Genomic DNA, 25,524 nt, shown 5'->3' on the forward strand with positions numbered 1-25,524 from the left:
ATTGCTAACAGGGATGAAGGTGAACTCAATCTTGAATTCACAAGCTTGCACAGTTCCCCTGGCCTTTTATCTTGCTTAAGTGGATAAAGTGAGAGGAAAATGAAAGATTTCCCTCTACAATGCATCACTCAGGATGTCTCAAAATGCCACATTTCTGAAACAGTCATTGTTGAAACCCAGCAGCCAATTTACACGTAGCACGGTCCCACAAACAGCAAGACAACAATGACCAGATGATGTTTTAAAGTTGTTGATTGAGGGATAAGTGTCCAGAGCACCAGCATTAACATCCCCTGCACATCTTCACAAAGTCCAGTGATATCTATCTGGTGGTCTCTGAGGGCCTCAGTTTAACATCTAGAGTGTCAGCACAGATTTTGTGCTGGGGTTTCTGGACTAAGACATCAACCCATAGCCCTTTGACTCAGAAGTGAGAGTGCTACCATTGTGTGGCACAGCTAACATCTGTCTACAAGGAGAAAATATGGAAAACACTGGAATTCTAATACAAAAACACAAAATATTCAGCAGGCCAGGCTGCACCCATTTTCTCTCTCTGCAGATCTCTCTAAACTGCTGAATATTTCCAGCACTTTTGGTTTAATACCAATAGTACAGAAATTATTTAACACAAGGGACCACCTGTCTGAGCACTGCTGCTAACTTTTAACACCCATTCAAGATCACAGAATAGTGAGGAAGTCAGGCTATAAAAGTCCAGATTATTATAGATATTATGTGTCCTTTAATAAAACAGGCAAAAAGTCAACACACAAGCCATTTCCAAATTAATTAAAAATAACTTTTAATTACACAGAAACTCTTGAAGACAGGTGTCTTTGCCAATGACAAAGCAATAATGACACTGTAAAGAAAACAAAGTTCTATCCCATCAGTCTTAATCTATTTTAAGTGGGATAACAAGAAAAAAAAACATATTTCAAAGGTGCAGAGCCCATGCCCTTTTTCTAAGAAATAAACCACTTTGTAATGCGAATGCGATGACTTGGCTGTGCACAGTTACCACACGATGGTCCTGATGCAAGATAGTTCACTAAACACATACACACAAAAAAAAGGTGTACATGAAACAAAGGTGTGGAAGCTAAACTAGCAACAAGGTCCAGTCATGTACCCATTTTTGCTGCATACATTGAGAAGCATCTGCTATTAAAGCAGGTAGTTAGTGCACTGGTGCCCAGGGTTCTCAAACTTATGGTGAACCCTTTTAAATATTCAATTGAATATGGATCGTCTCACACCCTCATGCTCCCCATTTCTGAGCACTTAATTTTGTATCACTTCAGGTGAAAACAAATCTTTAAACCTAGTAAACAAGTTATATTTACACTTTTATTTTGCTTTAATATTGAAGATATTCTCTCCCAGTTTAATTTGCAGCCATTACAGGTTAAAATTAGTTGTGTTTCTAGCCCCACCTTAAACTGTAATGTACAGTCTCTAATAGTTACTTCTATCATTATTTACGTACACAGCTGAAAGACAGCATTTCAATTGAAGTTGGTTTGCGCACTGGAGAGCAGATAATCAAACTCTATGCCTAGAGTTTCTTCCCTGTTATTCATTCGTCGTCAAAGTTCTGCTGCAGCAAGAAGTTTGCAGCAAGATTTTCGTTCTTCTCACAGGCAAAGTAAGCCTGAATGACGAGGCCTTCAGGAAAACCCAAGGCTTTTAACTGTGCAAGAGACAGAAAAGGAAAAGCAAACGTCAGACAATAACAACTTGCATTTATGCAGCACCTTTGACACAGTCAAGCATCACAAGCTGCTTGTAGTACCCGTTTTTAAGCAAAATTTGATACCATACCACATAAGAAATTAGGACACTGTAGGTTTCGAAGACACCTTAGGAGAAAAAGAGGTGTAGAGCTGTAATGGTGGAGTGACAAGAAATCAGGAATGCTTCAGAGGCCAAAATTGAAGAGACACAGATATATCAGAGGAGCTGAGAGATTAGTGGGATTTGCAAATATGGGCAAGAATGTTTAAGATGATACAAAATTAAAATAAGTTCCAATCCACAAATACAACAAGTTGGGAGAACAAACACAGTTCAGGCCCACCAGAAAGGCTTAGTCTAGGCACCTTACATTACTTCTGAACAAGGTTTTTAATTGAAATATAGCCATCTTTTCAGATGCTGAAGTAAGATCTTTGTATAGAAGTTGTATTTAAATATTACACATTAACTGAACAATTTCCCTTCAATCATCATCTCTCTTTCGTTTTTAACAATCATAAATAGGTAGGAGTAAATTATGAATGTGTTACCAACTGCTTATAATGATCTACTGACAATAATCAGATCTCAATGCCAACAATTTATTGATGTACTGAATGGACCCTTGTGGACACGTCTGATCAATCACAGGTCTGTGACGACTCAGCTGATCTTATCTGGCATAGTTGGAGATGACACAGCAATTGTCTTTTGTTCCCATAGCAGGGTCAGAGCAGAAAATAATGCACGGCTACCATTTCAGTGATTAACCATAGGAAGTGATGTATACAGATGTCAGGAAAGAATATTAAATTATTTGTCTATCAAACTGTAATATGATAGTCCCTTAAAAAGCAGGATGGAGGGAAACTTTTGCCTCCACAACACTACTTTGGGGACAGGAAAGGAGCAAAAGGAATCAACTGAAGGTTTTATATTCTTGTTGGTAACCATTGTGATTTCAAACCCTGAAGAGGCCATAGTTCAATAAATTCTGGGCTGGCATAAGAACATGATCATGAAAACTGAGCATTTAGCTTTTTAACACTTATTCATGAATATACTCAGAAGGAAACCTGCCCATGTTTACCTGATCTTGATGTGTAAAAATTGCTCCTGCCTCTTAGCACCTTCTGCTTTGCTTTCTCCAAGAACTAATAAAGGAAAGTAAATAAACATACTACCCAGCCTTCATGCTGGTGACTCGTATCACCTGGTTATGCTCCAGCCTCATATTATCCTGCCATCTGTCCTGTCTCCTTTACTTAGCCTGTATTACCCAAGCCAGAGTGAGCCCATATGTTGCCTTTCAGCAACTATGCTTTGCAAGAGTAATACCTCTCATTGAGGGTTACTGCAGTATTACTGGACAATAGCCAAAACAAAAAAAACCGTTCCAATGTTCAGTCGAAAAACATGGTGCAGGTAAACACAGAAAAAAAGGAATATTATATTTGCAAGCATCTGTAAGGACTATTTCTACCTTAGTTGGTTACAAGAAATCTGAGTTTGAGATGTAATAGAAAGCTACAAAATCTCCACGAATTGCAGTCACAGCTAAATATTACCAAAAAGAGAAAGCTGCTTTCCTCACTACTGACTGACCCAACGAGTATCTCAGTTTGAAATGAAGAAATGCTTAGGACAGGCAAAAATACGATGTGGCCCCTAATTGTTTACTGCACTGTTAGTCTCTGCCAGAACAGCCATTTGGTTTTATCTCCCTTAAGGTAGAGAAAATAAAGGGATCATAGTTCCATCACATCCAAACAACAATCAGGAATATACTGTGCCAGGGATTAATGAACCCTGCACAAGCACAGTCCACTGTAAGGTGCATTGGCAGCAATCTTGAAGGAAGTGGGCAGTCTAACAAATAAGTTGTGCACAGCCAAGCGCATCAGTGGGAACACTGACTGTGGCACTGGTAGTGACGTACGTGCATTAATTGTGGGCAAGGTTAGGATGGGTTTGGCTATAACTGAATGTGTCAAGGTACTGGAAAATGTCAGGTGCTTTATGTAAACATAACTAACACAAGTCAGTAGCCTCACAAAAAAAAGGGGTAGGAAAGATAAAGAAATTGCATCACTTTTGAGAAATTTCCATCCTGATAATATTTGAAGAGTCAATGGAAACACAGGAAATTGAAGAAGTAGGCCATTTGGCCCTCAGATTAGATCATGCCTCAATGCCATTTTCCCCGCACCATCCCCATAACATCCCATTATCCCCTAATGTCATTAGCAATTAGAAATCTATTGATCTGCACATCCTGAACATACTGAATGGGTCTGCCTTCACAGTCCTCTGAGGTTGAGAATTCTAAAGATTTACCATGCTCAGAAGAAATCCCTCCTCAACTCAGTGTTAAACGGCCTGCCCCTTATTCTGAGATTGTGCTTCTTGTATCTCAATGCAATGCCCCATCCTGCTCCCCCAAACAACACAGCTGAGGAGAGAGAAATATTTGGTAATTTTCCCTTCACAGCCCATTATTAAACATTCAAAGAGATTTTGAACAAAAATAAGAATAAAAGAACTCGGAGTAGGAGTAAGCCATCTGGCCCCTCGAGTCTGCTCCGCCAGTCACTCAGATCATGGCTGATCCTTTTGTGGCCTCAGCTCTACTTACTGCCCTCTCACCCTTCACTAAAATCTATCTTAGCTTTAAAACATTTACTGAAGAAGCGTCAACTACTTCACTGGGGAGGGAATTCCATAGATTCACAACCCTCTGGGTGAAGAAGTTCCTTTTCAATTCAGTCCTTAATCTACTCCTCCTAGTTTTAAGGCTATGCCCCCTAGTTTCAGTTTTACCTGTCAGTGGAAACATCTTCTCTACGTCTACGTTATCTACTCCCTTCATAATTTTATATATTTCTACAAGTTCCCCGCTCATTCTTCTAAATTCCAATGAATATAATCCCAGTCTACTCAGTCTATCCTCATAAGCCAAACCCTTCAACTCCAGAATCAATCTGGTGACCCTCCCCTGCACCCCCGAATACCAGTACATCCTTTCTCAAGTAAGGAGACCAAAACTGCACACAGCACTCCAGATGTGGCCTCACCAGCACCCTACACAGCTGCAACATAACCTCCTTCCTTTTAAACTCAATCCCATAAGCAATGAAGGAACAAAATTCCATTTGCCTTCCTGATTACCTGTTGCACCTGCAGACCAACCTTTTTTGATTCATGCACAAGGACTCCCAGGGTCCCTCTGCACAGCAGCACACTGCAATGTTTTACCATTTAAGTAATAATCCCTTTTACTGTTACTCCTAAGAAAATGGATGACTTCACATTTGTAAACATTGTATTCCATCTGCCAGACTTTGCCCACTCAAAGTATCTATGTTCATCTGCAAAGTTTCATAGTCTTCTGCACACTTTGCTCTGCCACTCATCTTAGTGTCATTCACAAACTTTGGCACATTACACATGGTCCCCAACTCCAAATCATCTATGTAAATTGTGAATAATTGCAGTCCCAACACTGGTCCGTGAGGCACACCACTAGTTACTGATTGCCAATCAGAATAACACTCATTTATCCCCATCCTTTGCTTTCTGTTAGCCAACCAATCCTCTATCCATGCTAATACTTTACCTGTAACACCATGCATCTTTATCTGATGCAGCAGCGTCTTGTGCAGCAACTTGTTGAAGGCCTTTTGGAAATCTAGGTACACCACATTACTGGGTCCCTGTTGTCCACCGTGCTCATAATGTCTTCATAGAATTCCAAAAGATTAGTTAAGCATGACCTGTCCTTCATGAACCTACGCTGAAGCCTTGGTATTTCTTCCTTGATAATAGGAAGCATCTTCCCTACTACAGAGGTTAAGCTAACTAGTCTTTAATTCCCCATCTTTTCTCTCCACCTTTTTTTAAACAGTGGTGTCACATATACTGTTTTCCAATCTGCTAGAACTGCCAGAGTCAAGCGAATTTTGGAAAATTACAACAAATGCACTGGCTATTTCTCCCGTATTCTCTTTTAGTACCCTGGGATGCATTCCATCTGGGCCAAAAGACTTGTCTATCCTTATCTCCATTAGCTTGCCCAATACTACCTCTTCCGTAATAATGATTGTTACCAGGTTCTCACTTACCTTTGTCTCTTTATCAATTACTGGCATGTTATTAGGATCCTCTGCTTTGAAGACCGACACAAAATACCTTTTCAGTGCCTCTGCCATTTCATCATATCCCATGAAAGATGTCCCTTCTCATCCTCTAAAGGTCCAAAGTTTACTTTAGCCACTTTTTTTTAATATATATTCATACAAACTTGTGCTATCTGTCTATATATTCTGTGCTAGTTTTTTCTCCTACTCGATCTTACTTTTCCTTTTTGCGGCTTTCTGTTAACCTTTGAAGCTTTCTCAATCTCTAATTTCCCACTGATCTTGGCCACTTTGTATGCCTTCTCTTTCAATTTGATAGCTTCCCTTATTTCCTTAGACACCCATGGCAGAATATCCCTTTTCTTACAGTCCTTCCTTTTCACTAAAATATACTTCTGCTGAACACATTAAAAAATTGATTTGCAAGCCTCCACTGCTCGCCAACTGTCCCAGGATAAAGTCTTTGTTTCCAGTCTACGTTAGTCAAGTTCTCCCTCATCCTATTATAGTTCCCTTGTTTAAGCACAGGACCCTGGTATTGGATTTTATTTTCATACTGTCCGTTTGTATTCTAAATTCAACCAGACTGTGATCGCTCCCTCAAAGAGGATCCCTAACTATCAGATGATTAATTATTCCTGTCTCATTACATAGGACCAGATCTCGGGTAGCTTGCTCCTTCATCAGTTCCATTACATACTATTCAAGAAAACTATCGCAGATACACTCAGCAAACTCCTCCTCAAGGCTACCCTGACTAAGCTGGTTCGACCAATCGACATATAGATGGAAATCCCCCCCATAATAATTGCCATACCATTTTTACAGGCATTAGTTATTTATTTGTTTATTGCCCATCCGAATGTGATGTTATTATTTGGTGGTATATAGACTACGCCTATCAGTGACATTTTCTGATTAGAATTTCTAATTTCCACCCAAATGGATTCAAACTTATTCTCCATAGAAACTGTATCATCTCTCAGCACTGCCCTGATGTTGTCCTACACTACCTCCCTTACCTTTCTGTCTGTCCTTCCGAATAGTCTGATACTCCTGGATATTTAACTACCAGTCATGACCAAACCGTAACCATGTCTCCGTAATGGCTACTTAATCATATTCGTTCGTGATGATTTGTGCTGTTAACTCATCAACCTTGTTACGAATGTTACAAGCATTTAGGAGAAGTGTCCTTATGCAAGTTTTCATACCCTCATGTTTTCCAACATCTCTAATATCCCCTGAGTTTTCCTTCCTTTTTACTTCCTTCACAAGTCTGCCTTGTACTTAAACCCTCCTGCACACATGCTAACTCCACAGTATGAAGTATGTTTTCAAAGTAATGAAAATATATTTTCTAATTTAGCAAAATTCTTTCATTGTGTTCACTGACCCGCTCTATGGCTTCTTTTTCTTGGGGCGTAACTTGAACGTAGCTTGACTGCGATGCATCTTCTCCAACTGCTCCCATCTCCCCTTCAATCTCAGTTACATCCTCTATAGGTTCATTGAGCATCTGGATGAAGTGTTCTTGGTGCTGGCTGATTTGCTGCAGGGAAGTCATTACCAATGATTATATTTGTGTTGATATAACATCCTATTACATTGGAACATCACAAAGCATTTCATATACATAAACCTGTCTTGAAATGGAATGACTCCTTTGACGTTTGTGAAGTATATATTGGTCTGAAGACAAGGAGAATATCTGGCTAAGAGCAGAAATGTACCATCAAGGCTACCACTTCAAGCTGAGAAAGGAAATTAAACCCTTTTGTTTATATATCGGCAGGATATATTTTACAATAATTCATTTTTGAAGATTAACGACTTTTATATTGACAAACAACAGCTAATTTTTCAATGGAAAGGTCCTACAAGTAGCAGCAACAGTTTTTGAAGGTGAGAGTTATATTTGGAATGCCCATGTTCTTCTGCAGGTAGTGTTATATGATCTCTTAAAATTCATTCAAAACCAGAAGGAACGTCAGCTTAATGTCTCAATCAAAAGACAGTTCATTTAGCGATGTAATAATGCCCCAGTGACATTCGAATGCAAGACTACAAAACATGCTGAAGCAGACAGTAAGGTTAAAGTGAATGTATGAATCCGAACAGGAATAGGTCACTCAGCCCCACAAGCAAGCCACCCCATTCTATAAAATCGAGGCTGATCTGACTACTCCACATTCCTGTTTACTCCCAATAAACTTTTAGTTCCATGTTTATCAAAAATCTATCAAAATCTACCTCAAAATATTAAAGCTTTTGCATCCACTGTCTTTTTAGGCAGAAGTTCCAAACTCTCAAGAGAGAAAAAAAAAACATTTTTTAAATGGGCAACCTTTATTTTTAAACAGTCATCTCCTCAGGCTACAATCTCCCACAAGAGGTAACATCCTCTCCAAACGCAGTCGTGTAAAACTACTCAGGATCTCGTATGTTTCAATCAATTCACCTCCTAATTTTTTTTAAACTCCAGCTAATACAGGCTAGTCTGTCCGACCCTTCCTCCTAAGACAATTTGCCCATTCCCAGTGTTAGATTAGTAAACCTTCTCTCAATTGCTTTCAATTCATTTACATCTTTCCATAAATAAGGAGACTAACACTGTACACATGACTCAAGATGTGGTTTATTGAAATGCCCTCACAATAAACAATAGCATTATATTAGTTTTCTAGTAACTTGCTGCAACTGCACATTGACCTTTTTGTGACTCAGGCAAACAGCGACCGACTAAGCTAAGTGATACTATAAAAAGACAGCACTGTAAGGCCACCCTTTCTAAATTATTTCGATTAATGCTGAAATCAGTGTTTTTGTGATTAAGGGGAAAATATGAAGTTTTTAACATTGTTCGGTTTCTCCAACTCATTCCTTAGCAAAACTAAGGCTTCTAATTTAATACAGTTGAGCACATATTGATTATATGTTGTTAACTGCACTAGGTTGAGAAACTACAGACTTAAGAAATATTGAGAAAGGTCACTGCTCTCTTAGCACAGTCAGATTAAAAACCTGACATTTTTTTCTTCGTCTCAGTCATAACATCAAACTTTTTCCTTACTTCACTCTTGTTACTAGACACATATCCATCCTAACACTTCAGTTTAACTTGAAGCATATCCACCTTCCTTGCACCATTAACTAATTTATATACCTCTCGAGTCAGATTGTTGTAAAGAATGCATTAAAGTGGCCAGCAGCTTTTCACTGTTACCTGCAGTAGTTGTGGGTTCTCTCTGCCCAGCTGTTGAAGCAGGGCTGGTAACATTGATGGATTCTGCTGAAGTACTTGTCTCATGTTTTGGAACTGAGGCAGATCCCGGAGGAAGTCCAAAGGGTTCTCAGCTGAGCAAGAAAAGACATTTTTAACATTTGAATCAGCAATGTGACTGGGAGTCTACAAGCAGCAAATGTGCACTCTGTAACAAACTGCTAAGTTCCTCAACTCATGTCAGTGCAAAGAACAAACAAGGCAGGAGGGAAAAGACAGAAAATTAGTTCTGAAGAAGGATCACTGAACACAAAACGTTAACTCTGATTTCTCTCCACAGATGCTGCCAGACCTGCTAAGGTTTTCCAGCTATTTCTGCTTTTGTTTCTGATTTCTAGCATCCGCAGTTCTGTTTATTTTAAAACACAGTTACCCTCCTCCTATTGGCTGTTTTCAGGGCATTGTTGACAAGAGGCTTGAACTCTGGTCCTGGAGCAATTGTGACACAGGATGCAACCATTTGGCCCATCTTGTCCATACTGCCTCTACTGGGCATAAATGAATTGCCTGGTGAAGCACCACCACAGACACATTGACTCCCTAGACCTACTAATATGCACTCCAAGGCGGCAACAGTGGGGTCACAAGAAAGATTTTGGTGCCTTCAATTTCCCTGACACGAAAAAAAAAGGCTAGGGCTCACACTCCTATCCTAATCCAGTGACCTCATGGGAACTCAGCAGTGATGCTCCCCAGGCTTTACTGTTCACTGTTGAGGTCCCAGCTTGCAATGAACACTGTCACACAAGGAAGAAATACCAGCAGTGAGTATGCAAATCTCAGCAAGGACACAAGCAAAATCAGTTCCAGCATCAATCATCATGCGGTGACATTATACATCTGGCTATCATGTTTACTGAATGCCCTAGTCAGATAACCGATCATCTTCAATGTCCCGACTTATGCATAAATAATAATCACACAGAGGCTCCACAGTGTCTATGGCACCCCCATCCCAGAACCTACAGCACTGTACTCCAGCAAGGAGACACTGCACCAAGAAACACTCAAATATTTCAGCATGGTAATCAAGGAGCAGCTTTGTCAAATAAAAGAGCAAATGCTGAAAATACTCTTTGAAGAGAAAAAAAAACAGGATTAATGTTTCAGGTCAATGATTTTCATCAGACGTTGCTCATCAGCAAAATTGCACACAGTGTCCTTTACCTTGTTGTTCTGGCATTGATAGTGGACCAGAATCGTGACTATCATGGGACATCGCACTCTCCTGCACTGGACTATGGGGTATACCCTGTAAAGATTAAAATGGAGGCAAGACAGATTCAATTCAGCTCTACAGCAAGGTCAATTAAATACTTTTACAACATTAGATCTAATGATACAGCATAAATACTGCATTCTCCCGTCATTCCCTCTCCCACTTTCAGTTATACCATTGTGGTAGCCTATACAAGAAGAAAACATACAAAATGTACAAATCTATTGATTATTATTGAGAAAAATGCACTGTAAACACAGGAAAGATTACAACACTTCTTCATTGTCAAGCACAATATTACAATTTAAACATGGTCGATATAGTTAATATACAAAGAAAAACCACTTAGATGAGCTATTTTTCCTTCCTTTTCATTTATATATTTTTCACAGATCATGAGCATGACTGGCTAGGCCAACACTTGATGCCCGTCCTTTATTGCCGTCGAGAAGGTTATGGTGAGCTGCCTCTTTGAACTGTTGCAATCCATGTGATTTAGTTCGATCCACAGTGCTGTTAGGGGGAGGGTTCCAGACATTTGACCCAGTGAGAGTGAAGGAACAGCCAACATTGATCCAAATTAAGTTTTATTTCACCTCTTATTCACTACCACCTTTGTGTGACTACAGGTTAATTTACTTTCCACAGACTTAAATTAAAAAATTCAAAAGAAACCGCTTTACACAAAATGTGTAGGGGGCCCTCTTGTGGCGCAGTGGTAGTCCCCCCACACCTGGACCAGGAGGCCCAGGTTCAAGTCCACCTGTTCCAGAGATGTGTTATAACATCTCAGTACAGGTGGATTAGAAAAATATAGGTTTTTTTCTTTAAATTAAGAATGGGAAACTCAGTACCACAGGGAATGTTTAAAGCAAATACTATACAAACATTTAAAGGAAAGGTATGCAAGGATGAGGGAGAAGGAAAAAGGGGATTACAATGGGAGGCAGATGAAGTGGACCACTATTCAGGTGATCTGAATGATCATTGTTTCTATGCTTCATATCTTATGTATTCTTATATAACTAATGGCAAGTTAACTAATACCCCTTTCTGAGGACAGCAGCCAAAACCTTCCATCCCCGCAAAATCCCATTACTTTGTCAGGTATAGTCCGATAAACGTGCAGCAAATGGGGTGTACCGCACCCACCCGTGTCTACACACACCCCCTACCGTTAGCAGGTACTCTACAGCTCTGTGCGGGTTGTTGAAGCTTGCCCTTAATGCTGCCACCACCTGTTCACGCTCATAACCCATTGATATAATTTCTGACAGCATGGTTTCGTAAGCAGTGTCCGTCACTGAAAAGGAGAAAGTGAACATTTTATTATAAAAACAAGACTTGTGTGGTGTAATGGCAATTGTCTACAAAATCACAATCTTCTTTATAACCACCAACATTCAGCATTAACAAAGGGCAACAAACTAGTCAATGATCAACATGACTCTCATCAGTTAACAGATAGAATACATACATACACCAACAAACCTTCCATGATGCTGCCCAACGTCTTAAAATAATGTTATGACACAGGGTGAACCACGCCCCACACCCAGTTAATTTAAACTAGCAACACAGAAATTATTTAACCCAAGGTTCGTGAAGGTTTGTAGCTCAGGTTGAGGTTTACTCGCTGAGCTGTAGGTTTGATATCTAGATGTTTCATTACCTGGCTAGGTAGCATCATCAGTGGCGACATCCAAGTGAAGCGAAGCTGTTGTCTCCTGCTTTCTATTTATATCTTTCTCCTGGATGGGGTTTGTGGTGATGTCATTTCCTGTTAATTTTCTGAGGGGTTGATAGATGGCATCGAGATCTATGTGCTAGATCTATATAGATCTAGATGCCATCTTTCAACCCCTCAGAAAACGAACAGGAAATGACATCACCACAAACCCCAGGAACCCCATCCAGGAGAAAGATATAAATAGAAAGCAGGAGACAACAGCTTCGCTTCACTTGGAGGTCACCACTGATGATGTTACCTAGCCAGGTAATGAAACGTCTGGATATCAAACCTACAGTTCAGCAAGCAAACCTACACCCTAAATGATTTAACCCATGCTGTAATCCGCTACAATTCAAGAGGCCAAGAACTACACAAACGGTCACTATTTAAAGTAGAAATTAACAACTTTTTTTTAGAAAAGTCTAACAGAATAATTAACTAGCAACTATTTACAACTCCTTTGTCTAACCTATCTTTTACTTTCCCTTCTATAATACTGGTCCAATAAAACCCTTGATTAAGTTTTACCAAAAATTTCAAATTGCAAAACCAGCCAGCTGTCGAATCTTCTCTTTGCACCTTCTTGTCATCTTCTTAGGGTTTCTGTTTCAAAGGTCATTGATAGATAAAGGTACCTTTAAGACAGCTATTCTGCAGGCAGTCTGCATGTGTTGGTGGCTTGGCAGTTCTCCCACAACTGTTCAACTTGTTTAATATTTATACCCCAAAGCATCGGATCATTTCATTGGATTTAATATTGTCAAAATAATAAATTTAAACTTGATTGGATTTTAGTATCTTGTGGCATAATTTAAACTGATTGGCCAAATTTGAATTTGTTTTTGTCACATAGCAACCCAGGTACTGCTAACTGCTGGACCAAATGTTACATTGTAAATGCTCCAGCAGTCTGTGCGCTTACTAAGTCCTTCAATTCTTAAAAGTACAGAACCCCTTACACCTTCACAACAATAACAAGGCGTTACCTAGGATAGGAAGAGTGACCAGAAATAAAAGTGACACTGGAAACGGAAACTATAGCACAAGACTTTTCATATTTCATGGATCAGATCAAATTGATAAACAAGTTAAGCTCCTTCTACAAAGAGATCAGACCGTGCTGAATATTTAAAGTTCCCTCTCACAATTCATGATTGTAAAATTCTGCCATCATCTGATTTATGTTTATGCCAGTCGTGGAGGGCATTTCTCTATAATAGCAAATTGTAAGTTAACAATATGATTTCTAACAGTAAATATTTGTAGACTTTAGGTTTTCTCCCCACCCCCTAAGTCCTATTCTTTGTGTTTATTTATTTTAAAAAAAAGGAAAGTTGTGGATTTACTGACCTGTGGTTGTGTTAGCATCATCATGGGGCAGGTCCTCAGACATGTCACTCTGCAAACGCGGTTCTGACATTAAATCGATCATGGAAAGTTGAGCAGGGTGCAGATCACTAACTGACAACGGATTGGACAGTATGTCACTCCCTGAAGAAGGCATTGAACTGCAAATATAAATTTAAGATGCATCTTTAACCAACAGTTCAAATATTATTCTGAAGTTCTAATAGCATTGGTGCATATGATACAGAAGCAAAATTAGGCTATTTGGCCCATCATATCTGCTCCATTTGATCATAGCTGATAAGTTTCTCTTGCCTTTCCCCATAATCCTTTATCATCTTACTAATCAGCTTTATTCGCGATTCCACAATACCAATATCACTATATTGGCACTGGTATACTGCTCTCCCATCCTATGGTTGAATTACAGAATTGGGTATTTGAGAGGCAGATAATTTTGAAGGCAGGATAAGGGATCCAGGTTTAGTTAACATCGAGAGCTGACTCTCAGAGTCTTGTCTCCTCGAACTGATATAAATTACAAAGTATTGAAGATGTTGGAAATCCAAAATAAAGGCAGAAAATTCCAGAAATATTCGTGTCAGTAAGCACAGAACACTGACGGTTTTTATGAAACACATTCCTGTGCATTCAAATCCTAATGGCTGTAGCAGAGCCTACTGGAGAACTGCTACATCATCAACGGAATGTCTACTGTGCTTGCTATAACTGACTTCCACAAAACAACAGCCAAAAAGGAACCTTTTGAACCTACCCTAGACACAGTGTTCCCTCTTCCCTCTCTTTTCTCCACTCCTCTTGTAAAGGTGTTCACTGATGTAGGGCAGAGGTTTGTTGTTATTGGTTGCTTTCACTTGCTCAGACAGTAGGCATTTCTTATATTCATGCCAAAAATTATGTGCTACTTATCCATGGAAGGTACAAGAGCACAAACTGATTGCGACAATCACCCACTTCCCAACAACGGCGGTGGAATAGTGATCAGAAACCAGAAGCAGAGATCACTTCATTGTTCACTGCTCTAGACCAGGGCATGAAGGCTGAGTGTAGATAACTAAGATGACACTGCAATAGATTTTACCAAGGAACTTTCTAATATTGTTTCTAAATTCCTCCAAGCTCTGTCTCTCCCTATCTTGGAGATCTCCTCCGTCCTCAAAATCATTCAAGTGTCTGGACTCCTTTAATTCTGGCCTCTTATGCATTCCTAATAATAATTGCTTGACCAAAGTTGGCATGTCTTCAGTTATCTAGGCAACCCTCAGTACTAAAACTCCCCCGCAAAATCTCTCAATGTCGCTCCCTCCTTTACAGACTTCATAAAACCTACCTCTTTGAGCAAGTTTTGAGTGTCATATTTTATTTTACATTGCAGGCACAATATAAATGCAAGTTGGTAGTAGTGGTGTTGTAGTCTGCACAGCTCGGCAGTGTACCTGGGAGTGAACTTACCTACCGACCAAGATTCATAGCTTCCCCTGGAGACACTTAACAGTAAATCCGCAAGTGCCTCTACATTTTTCATCAAGTCTGAGTCTTTTCCACACCTTGGGAAAAAAACACATTAGAGCATTTTTCCTTTCTCTTCATGGGAAGCTGGGAGTTACTGCTAGATTTTGTTACTATCTTATACCTGGATATTGAAACAGAGCTGGTAATAGTCTGGGCCTGGCTTCCATCATCTGTATTCTGTCTCTCCTCTCCTTCTAGCTGCGACTGTGCGGAGGATGGCGCAACTGTAGAAACAGATCCAGTTTCTGCGGGGGTACTCTTAGGCTGCAAATTTGTAGAGAAAAGGTTGCACTTTTAATTAAGCATCTATTCAAAGTCATTGAATTAATTCAGAATTAGGCATCTAATAAGTATAAAGAATGCATAATTTTACTGCAATATTGTGTCAGTGATGAGACAAAGGTAGAAACTTGCAGAAAAAGAGACACAAATGCAGCTATTGAGATAAAACTCTTCAGTCTCTGAAGATAAAACTCTGCAAATACACAACACAGATATGCAGATTAAAGTGTGTTTCAAATCTGTAACAAAGGACAAGATCACCTCAACAACAGTACAAATAGTGAACGCTACAATAATGTATCAACTATTTGTCACGTTACTAATCATCACCTGATCTTGAATACACTTCCAAATATCCTGCTCAGGGGGTCATTTTGGAATGGGGTAGGTGGGATCTAGAAAATGATAATACATTTTTCATGTGGAGGTTCTGGAAATAACAGATGAGTCATGGAAAGGTGCCCTTCGATCTATCATGTCCACAACAGTCATCAAGCACCTATCTACTTTATTCCCATTTCCCAGCAATTAACCCACTGTCATGCTTGCTATTGTTTTTCAAGTGTTCATCTCAATACTTCTTGAACGTTGTAGTGGCTCCGGTCTCTACCACCCTTTAAGGCAATGAATTCCGGACAGGGAGATTATGCCAATGCCTCAGTGGTATTATCACTAAACTATTAATCCAGAGACCAAAGTAATGATCATGGGACCCAGGTTCGAATCCCTTCAGGGTAAATCTGGAACTAAGAGTACAATGATTATCATGAAACTGTTGTTAATTGTTGGAAAAATCTATCTGGTTCACTAATGTTCTATGAGTAAAGAAACTGCTATCCTTAGCCTACATGTGACTCCAGAATCAAAGCAATGTGATTTTGACTCTTAACTGCCTTCTGGTCAATTCGGGATAGGAAATAAATGTTGGCCTAGCCAGTGACACCTGCATCTCATGAATGAATTATAAAGAAGTATAAATTCCCCTTCAATCCCTTCTAAACCTCTTGCCCCTCACCTTAAATCTAAGCTGCTTGGTAATTAACACCTTTAGTAAGGGAATATACTCATGGGCTCAGTTGACAGGGTGGCTACTATGCAACAGAGTGATACCAACAGCATGGGTTCAATTTCCACACCAGCTGAGATTACCATGAAGGGCTCACCTGAGGCATGGTGACCCTCAGATTAAAATGCTACCAGTTGTCTTTCTAATGAGACAGGAAACCTGATGGTCCAACAGGGCTGTGGGGACTTTCTTTGCTCATTTTTCTGACCGTCATAAATTTTTAAAGTGTCAATCAGATCTCTCCTCAACCTTGACTGCTCCAATTAAAACAGCCTCAGTGTAGTTGCTTTTCACAGTTGAAACACCCCACCCGAGGCAACATTCTGGTGGATTTCTTCTGCACTCTCTCCAGTGTCATCACATCTTTCCTGGTAACCAGGACTGCACACACTACTCTAAGCAGGGGCCTAACTCATATCCTACACAGTCCCATCGTAACTGTCTTGCTCTTATATTCAATGCCTCACCTAATAAAGGCAAGAATTCTCCATGCTTTTTCAACCAACCTACCTACTTGTCTTGGTACCTTCAAGCTTGAAATTCTTGGTCCTTCTAAATCCTCAGCACTACACAGAATCTTACTATTCATTCCTTACACCTTGACTTGTCAGTCCTCTCAAAATGCATCACTTCACACTTTTCAGGATTAAATTCATATGCCACTGTTCTGTTCATCTGTCCAGCCCATCTATATTCTCTTGTCTAAAGCTTTCCCCTTCGCTCCTTACCACACCACTAACATCTGCAAACTTACTGACAAATTTTACAATATTCGTTTTGAAATCATTAATGTACACCATAGGCATCAAGGGATCAAGCACTAAACTCTGTGGTATGCCACTGGACACAGGATTCCAATCACCAAAACAACCTTCAACCAGCACCCTGTACCTCCTGTCATTAAACCAGTTTTGGATCCAATTGGCCAAACTGCCATGGATCCTAAAGACTCTTACCCAGTCTCCCATCCAACACCTTGTCAAAAGTCTACTGAGATTCATGTAGATCACATCAAATGCACTATGCTCAACCAGACATGTGGTGATCTCCTCAAAAAATTCAACTGAATTTGTTCGAATGATCTCCCCAATCAAAGAGACAACTTGGGAAGGTTCTGAGGGAATGAGCCAGAACACTAGCATAACCTCTCCTCTATGACATCTTATTTTTCAACTGATAAAGCAGGTATCAACACATTCTAAATACCTCACACAAAAGTCAGTGTTTCTACCCAGAAAGATGTTGTAGCACATAAGTCAGAGTTGTACAGTCATTATGGATCAGAATGCCAAACAAGTGCAGCTCTCTGCAGAGTAATCTAGTTAGTCCCTCAGCCCTATAAATTTATTTTCCTCAAATATCCATCTAATTGCCTTTCAAATTCATTAATTGCTTCAGTTTCTACCAGCCTTGCAGGCAATCATTACCATCAAATACATGACACATCACGATCACCCCGACCCCCTCATGCTCACATTCCTCCTTCATCTCCCATCCAAAGCCTTCAAAGTATACACCGGAATCTTGTACCATTAATTAATAGGAGCAGTTTTTCTTTGTTTATTTTTCCTAAACCAGTCACATAATCTTGTACACCATTAGATTTCCCCCTCAATCTCCTTTGTTGGAAGAGGAAATACCATAGCTTCTTCAACTTAACCTTGTAACGAAAATCCATCATCCCTGGAACTATTCTGGTAAGAAAAAGACACCCCACTGCTGGAAACCCAAAAATATTGCACACCTTTGTTACCATAACGACGACAAAATTCTTCTCGTCAATCTTGTATTCCTTGAGCCGCACATCGTTGCTTAGAATCTTTCCAGCATAAATGAGTTTCTGACCAGCAACAGGGAAACCAGTGCCCTTTTCTGCTTCAATACACTCTTTCAATGCTTGCACCTGCAAAGTGAAATTTTGTAAGGACAGGAATAAACAGTCAAGCACTAATGACATGACTAAGAATAACTTAGTCAAGAGGTCAAGCTAAACGTTTGAGACCTTAAACGCCGTACTTAACATTAACTTTATCCACTTCACAGACCTATTTTTTACAAATTTAAGAAGATACATTTCAGGCATCATTCGTCCAATTTCCATATTAGAAACACTCTATTTTAAAGAGCTACATCAACCAAAAGTTACCAGTTTCAATTTCTGGCCTCTACCAAGTTAGCTGACATCAAAGACACAGTCAGGAGCTCTATAACTGACTTCGATGTCAATGAGTGAGGATTAACCCAGGCCATGCTGACTGAAAACTCACAGGCAAATAGAACGGTAAACATAGACAAAATAGAATAGTGTTTAATACTGGTCGCTACATTATGGGAAGGATGTGGGAACTCTGGAGACAGTGCAGAAGAGGCTTAGAGGGGATTGAGCTACAATGAGAGGCTAGAAAAACTCAGGTTATTTTCCCTGGAGTGGCGGAGGCTGAGGGGAGACTTGATAGAAGTCAATAAAATTATGAGATGCATTGATAAGGTTGATGGTATGAATCTTTTTCCCAGAGTTGAAATATCTAATATTAGGGCACGTGCATTTAAGGTGAGCGGGGAATGTTCAAAGGAGATGTGAGTGGTCAGGTTTTATCTTACACAGCGAGTGGTAGGAGTCTGGAACGCGCTGCCAGGGGTGGTGGTGGAGGCAGATATGACAGGGACTTTTAGATAAGCACATGGATATGCCAGGAATGGAGGGATATGGACCATGGGCAAGCAGAAGGGATTATCTTAATTTGGCATCATATTTGGCATAACATCATGGGCTGAATGGCCTGTCCCTGTGTTGTACAGTTCTATGTTCTATTAACAGGGCTGTTGATGCCATTGCAATCATCACATAACAGGCTTCTCGACAGCAAGGGGAAAAATCCACAACTGGACAAAACATTATTTTAAAATCAGAAATACAATTTCAACAGAATAGTATTTAGTGCCAACTGGAAGTGAATTCCATTTGTTATTCTTCAAATGGTAATTTAAGAAATACATTCTTTCAAATACAGTTGGCACATAACGTGATGAACACTGTTTAAGGTGATTAATGCACTATTAAAACTACCAAACAAGCAATAATGATGCTGGCTCATTCAAGATCCTACACAATTTGTGCAAAGGAGAAATGAAAGGATGAGTAATTAATGTGTGAGAGTGTGTGTGTGTGTGTGTGTGTGTGTGTGTGTGTGTGTGTGCTATTTTGAGACTCACCCCCCCACCCGCCCTTAAAAGTCAGCAACAGCAACAGTCTTGTTGTTGGTTTCCGGGGGAGGGGGAGGGGGAGGGGGAGGGGGGAGGGGGAGGGGGAGGGGGGAGGGGGAGGGGGAGGGGGAGGGGGAGGGGGGAGGGGGAGGGGGGGACTGCACGCTGTATGCTGCTGCCTTGTTTCTGAACGGGGTGGACTTAACAAAACGCTCCTAGCTCCAGTGGAAAGGCATTTAATCGATTTACCAAATAATTGATTATCCAAATGAAATAGCGCCCGCCCATCTCCTGCAGATAATCGAGGTTCCTCTGTATATTGATTTGTGGGTAGAGGTGGATGGATTGGCAGGAGGTGAGTATGGATGAATAAGGCAGGTTTGGGGCGGGGGGGGGGGGGAGGTGGTTGTGGATGGGTGGGTGTCAGTGTGCACGGATTGGGGAGTGGGGTATGGATGGGGGTGGGTGGGGGGCAGTTAGGGGTTTACCTAGAGACATAGAGTTTTACGGCATGGAAAGATTCTTTAGTTGAACTCATCCGCGCCGACCAGAAATCCCAATCAGACCTAGTTCCATTTGCAAAATTTGGTCCATATCCCCCTAAACCTTTTCCATTCACATAACCATCCAGGTGCCTTTTAAAAGTAATCATACCAGCCTCTACCACTTTCTCTGGCAGTTCATTTCATACTTGTACCACCTCTTGTGAAAAAGTTACCCTGCTGGTCCTTTTTAAATCTTTCCCCTCTCACCTTAAACCTGTGTCCTCTAGCTTTGGACTTCTTCACCCGAGGAAAAAGATCTGGGTTATTTATTCTATCCATGCCCCTCATGATTTTATAAACCTCTATAAAGGTCACTCTTTAGACTCTGAAGCTCTGGGGAGAAAAGGCCCAAGTCTCTCGCTCGAGGTCAAAACCCTCCAGTCCCGCAACGTCTTTGTAGATCTTTTCTGCACACTCTCAAGTTTAACAACATTCTTTCTATAGAAGGGCGATCAAAATTATATTCAGTATTCCAAATATGGCCTCACCAATATACAGCTGCCACATGGTTGCCATCGTGTTATGACCAATAAAGGCAAGTGTACCAAAATGCCTTCTTCACCACCCTGCCTACCTATGACTCTAACTTTCAAGGAACAATGCACCTAGGTCTCTTTGTTAGGCAACTTGCCCCAGGACCCTTCCATTAACTGTACAAGTCTTGTCCTGGTTTGCCTCAATAAAATGCAACACCTCACATTTATATAAATTAAACTCCATCTGCCAGTCCTTGGCCCATTGGCTCATCTAATCAACAACCTGTTGTACTCTGAAATAATCTTCATGTCCACTACATCACCTATTTTGGCGTCATCAGCAAACTTACAAATCATACCTCCTATATTCATATCCAAATCATTTAATTAAATGACGAAAAACAGAGAACCAGCACTGATCCTTGTGGCATACCACTGGGTACTGGCCTCCAATCCAAAAATTAACCCTCAACCACCACCCTCCATCTCCTACCTTAAAGTCAATTTTGTATCCAATTGGTTAGCTCCCACTGCATGTCATGTGTCTAGCCTTGCTAACCAGTCTACATGCAGAACCTGGTCGAACACTTTGACGAAGTCCATACAGACAACACCTTCTGCTTAATCTTCATCAATCTTCTTTGTCACATCTTCAAAATATTCAATCAAGTTAGTGAGATGCTTAAAGCCATTCTGACTATCCCTAATCAGTCCTTGCCTTTCCAAACACATGTAAACATTGCCCCTGAGAATCCCCTTTAGCTACTTACCCAGCACTGATGTAAGGCTCATCAGTCTCTAGTTCCCTGGCTTTCCTTACAGCTTTTTTAAAGAGCAACACCACATTGGTCAACTTACTTGATCACCCATGGCTATTGATAATGCAAATATATCAGCAATCTCTTCCTAGCTTCCCACAAAGTTCAGGGAAACACTTGATCAGGTCCTGAGGATTTATCTTCTACCTTTATACATTTTAAGATCTCCAGCAACTCTTCTTCTGTAATATGAACTCCTTTCTAATGTCACTATTATTGTCATGTTATTGGACATGTGAGAGTGTGTTATTGTTGTGGGGGAATGGTGAGTGGTGCTGTTGTTGTTGTGGGAGCTTTTGAGTGCGTTGTTGTGGGGGTTTGTGAGTGTGTTGTTCTGTGGTGTGTGTGTTGTGGGGTGTGAGAGTGTGTTGTTTGGGGGGGGGGGGAAGAAGTGTGTTGTTGTTGGGGGGTGAGAGTATTGCTGTGGGTGTGAGTGTTGTGTGGGGGTGTGTGAGTGTTGTTGTGCGGGGGGGGTGAGAGTGTTGTTGTGCGGGGGGGGGTGAGAGTGTTGTTGTGCGGGGGGGGGGTGAGAGTGTTGTTGTGCGGGGGTGTGTGTGTTGTTGTGAGGCTGTGTGTGTGAGTGTTGTTATGGGTGTGTGTGAGTGTGTTGTGGGGTTATGTGAGTGTGTGTGTGTGTGGGGGTATGTGTGAGTACTGTTCTGGGGTATGTGTGAGTGTTGTTATGAGGGGGTGTGTGTGTTGTTGAGGGTGTGTGTGTTGTTATGGGGGGTGTGAGTGTTGTTGTGAGGAAGTGAGTTGTTGGGGGGGTGTGAGTGTTGTTGGGGGGTGCGAGTGTTGTTGTGGGGGTGCAAGAGTTGTTGTGGGGGGGTTGTGAGTGCATTGGGTATGTGTGAGTGTGTTGTTGTGTATGTGTAGGGGGGACAGCGTGAGTTGTAGGGGGTGCGTGTGTTGTTATCGGTGGTGTGTGTGTGTGTCTTGTTGTAGGGGGGTGTGAGTGTGTTGTTCTGGGATGTGTGAGAGTGTTGTGGTGAATGCGTGTGTTGTTGTGAGGTGTGTGTATTGTTGAGGGGTGTGTGAATGATGTTCTGGGGGATGTGGATGTGTTGTGGGGTTATGTGAGTGTGTGTGTGTGGGGGTATGTGTGAGTGTTGTTGTGGGGCTGTGTGTTGTTATGAGGGGGGTGGTGTGTGTTGTTGAGGGGGTGTGTGTTGTTATGGGGGTGTGAGTGTTGTTGTGAGGAAGTGAGTTGTTGGGGTGTGTGAGTGTTGTTGGGGGGTGCGAGTGTTGTTGTGGGGGGTTGTGAGTGCATTGGGTATGTGTGTGTGAGTGTTGTTGTGTATGTGTAGGGGGGGACAGCGTGAGTTGTAGGGGTGCGTGTGTTGTTATGGGTGGTGTGTATATGAGTCTCTTGTTGTAGGGGGTGTGAGTGTGTTGTTCTGGGATGTGTGAGAGTGTTGTGGTGAATGCGTGTGTTGTTGTGAGGTGTGTGAATGTTGTTCTGGGGATGTGGATGTGTTGTTGTGAAGGGGTGTGAGTGTGTTGTTGAGAGTATGTTGTGTCAGTGTATGTGAGACTGTTTGGGATGTGTGTGAGTACTGTTCTGGGGAGGGTGTGAGAGTGTTGTTGTGGGAGGTGTGAATTGTTGTTGTGGGGAGTGTGTATACGGTTCTGGGGGGGGGGGTGAGTATTATTATGGGGATGTGAGGGTTGTTGTGGGGAGTGTGTGGGAGTCTTTTTGTGGGGGGTTGTAATTGTGTTAGGGCTATGTGTGTGAGTGTTGTGTATGGGATGGGAGTGAGAGTTGAAGGAGTGTGTGTGAGTGTTGTTGTGGGGGGGGGGGGGGGGGGGGGAGGGGGAAGTGTTGCCGGTGGGGGGGGTGTGAGTGTTGCCGGTGGGGGGATGTGAGTGTTGTCGGTGGGGGGGGTCTGAGTGTTGTCGGTGGGGGGGGGTCTGAGTGTTGTCGGTGGGGGGGGGTCTGAGTGTTATGGGGCGTGTGTGAGTGTTGTTGTGGGGTGTGTGTGTGAGTGTTGTTGTGGGGGGTGTGAGTGTCGTTTTCGGGGGGGGGGGTGAGTGTTGCTGTGGGGGTCTGTGTGAATGTTCTGGGGGGGGTGTGTGTGTTGTAGGGATGCATGAGTGTTGTGTAGGGGGGGGGTTGAGAGTATTGTTGGGGGGGCTGTGTTGTTGTGGGAAGTGTGTGTTGTTATGAGGGTTGTCTGTTGTTGTGGGGTGTGCAAGAGTTGTGGGGAGTGTGTGTTGTTGTGGGGGCGATGTGAGAGTGTTGTTGTGAGGGGTATGTGCGTGTGTATGTTGTTTGGGGGGTGTGTGACTGTTGGGGGGGTGCGTGAGTGTTGTGGGGATGTGTTGTGGGTGTGTGTATGTTGTTGTGAGGTGTGTGTCTGAGTGTGTTGTTGTAGGGGTGTGTGAGTGTGTGTTGTGGGTGTGTGTGAGTGTGAGTGTGCGAGTGTGAGAGTGAGACAATGTCTGTTGTTGTGTGGTGTGTGTGTTGTTGTTCTGACAGTGTGAGTGTACCGTGCCCTCTCTCCCTCCGCGTGTGTGAGAGTGTGTTGTTGTGGGGTGTGTGTGTTGTTCTGACAGTGTGAGTGTACCGTGCCCTCTCTCTCTCTCTCTCCCTGTGTGTATGAGTGTGAGTGTGTGTGTGTTGTTGTGGGGTATGTGTGTGGTGTTCTGACAGTGTGAGTGTCCCGTGCCCTCTCTCCCTCTGTGTGTGTGTTGTTGTGGGGGTGTGTGTGTGTGTGTTGTTGTGGGTGTGTGTGTGTTGTTCTGACAGTGTGAGTGTACCGTGCCCTCTCTCCCTCTCTGTGTGTGTTGTTGTGGAGTGTGTGTTGTTGTGGGGTGTGTGTTGTTCTGACAGTGAGAGTATATCGTGCCATCTCTCCCTGTGTGTGTGTGTGTGTGTGTGTGTGTTGTTCTGACAGTGAGAGTGTACCATGCCCTCTCTCCCTGTGTCTGTGTGTTGTTGTGGGTATGTGTTGTTGTGGGGGTGTGAGTGTACCGTGCCCTCTCTCCCTGTGTGTGTGTTGTTGTGGGGGTGTGAGTGTACCGTGCCCTCTCTCCCTGTGTGTGTGTGTTGTGGGGGGGTGTGTTGTTGTGGGGGGGTGTGTTGTTGTGACAGTGAGAGTGTACCCTTCCCCCCCCCCCTCCCTCCCTCCTCCTCCCCCCCCCCCCCCTCCCTCCTCCTCTCCCCCCCCCCCCCCTCCCTCCTCCTCCTTCTCGCTCCCTCCCTCCCTCCCCCGCTCCCACTCCCCGCTCCCCCCTCGTGCCCTCCCTCACCGTTTGCTCGGGGTCGATCTCGATTTTGAACGTTTGCTGCTGCAGCGTCTTCACGGTGATAAACATGGTTACGGTCTCCTTCCCCTTTTTACCTCCCCTCCCCAGGGAGAGAGAGAGAGAGAGGGGGGGGGGGGAGGGGTGAGGGGGTGGCAGGAAGAGAGCGAACCCACCGGGTAAATAAAACGAAAGTACAGTAACCCCCGCTCCGCCGCCTGCGGCTTGCTGGAAGATTCCACCGGAGACCAGCTTCAGGCCGCCGCCGCCATCTTGACGCACAGGCTACGCCGGCGTAACGTCATCACCATGGTAACCAGGCCGACTCACGTGGTGTGCAGCCTTCACTCCCTCTCCCCAAATAATGTCTGGGTGGGGGTGAAGGGAATACCCCAGCCACAATTACAGATCTTTCAATACCTTAATCATGCAATCAACTTCTTTGAAGTTGCAATGCAAATTATACTGGAATTTTACAAAAATTGCAGGGGGGAGGGGGGGGAGGGGGGAAACACTGACAGATACTAATGTCACAAACAATTATGCAGAAGCCCAGGCTAGTCATACAGGAACATGGTGGTTTAAAGTCATTTCTCCCCCCGCCAAAAGAAATACAAATAAAACAGCACCCAAAGCATCTGACAGAATTTAAGTTCTAATAATAGAATATGTCACTGAACTTGCAGCAGAATCCCCACTGCTGGGTCAGCAAACCAGGGTTCAAGCCACACCTATTGCAGATGCAATATCTCAAAACACATTGATCAGAAAATATGAAGGATTAGTCTCCATCATGGCAGATTCCTCAAGGTGGAAGTGCAATAAAAATGCACTGTACTACCACAGCCTCATCATACTGAGCACTCCACCTTTTGAAACAAAAAAAAAGGAAAATGC

The 25,524-nt window shown here is 42.3% G+C and overlaps 1 protein-coding gene across 2 annotated transcripts; it reads right to left on the reverse strand.

Annotated features, from left to right (window-relative positions):
* Positions 1 to 788: 788 nt before the first annotated feature.
* Positions 789 to 24,911, reverse strand: LOC140468065 (UV excision repair protein RAD23 homolog A-like). 2 transcript variants are annotated; one of them, XM_072564250.1, is made up of 9 exons: positions 24,634 to 24,911; positions 18,083 to 18,241; positions 15,112 to 15,254; positions 13,461 to 13,618; positions 11,554 to 11,681; positions 10,327 to 10,411; positions 9,103 to 9,233; positions 7,273 to 7,428; positions 789 to 1,696 (listed from the first exon to the last, which is right to left on the reverse strand). In XM_072564250.1, the coding sequence occupies exons 1-9, from the start codon at positions 24,697 to 24,699 to the stop codon at positions 1,583 to 1,585; spliced, it is 1,140 nt and encodes a 379-aa protein (XP_072420351.1). In that variant the 5' UTR covers positions 24,700 to 24,911; the 3' UTR covers positions 789 to 1,582. The 2 variants fall into 2 exon arrangements, with proteins under 2 accessions (XP_072420351.1, XP_072420352.1); XM_072564251.1 differs by having other exon boundaries at positions 24,804 to 24,909.
* Between the last annotated feature and the right edge of the window lie 613 nt (positions 24,912 to 25,524).

Source organism: Chiloscyllium punctatum, chromosome 46 (genome assembly GCF_047496795.1).
Source record: "Chiloscyllium punctatum isolate Juve2018m chromosome 46, sChiPun1.3, whole genome shotgun sequence".
Classification (NCBI taxonomy): domain Eukaryota; kingdom Metazoa; phylum Chordata; class Chondrichthyes; order Orectolobiformes; family Hemiscylliidae; genus Chiloscyllium; species Chiloscyllium punctatum.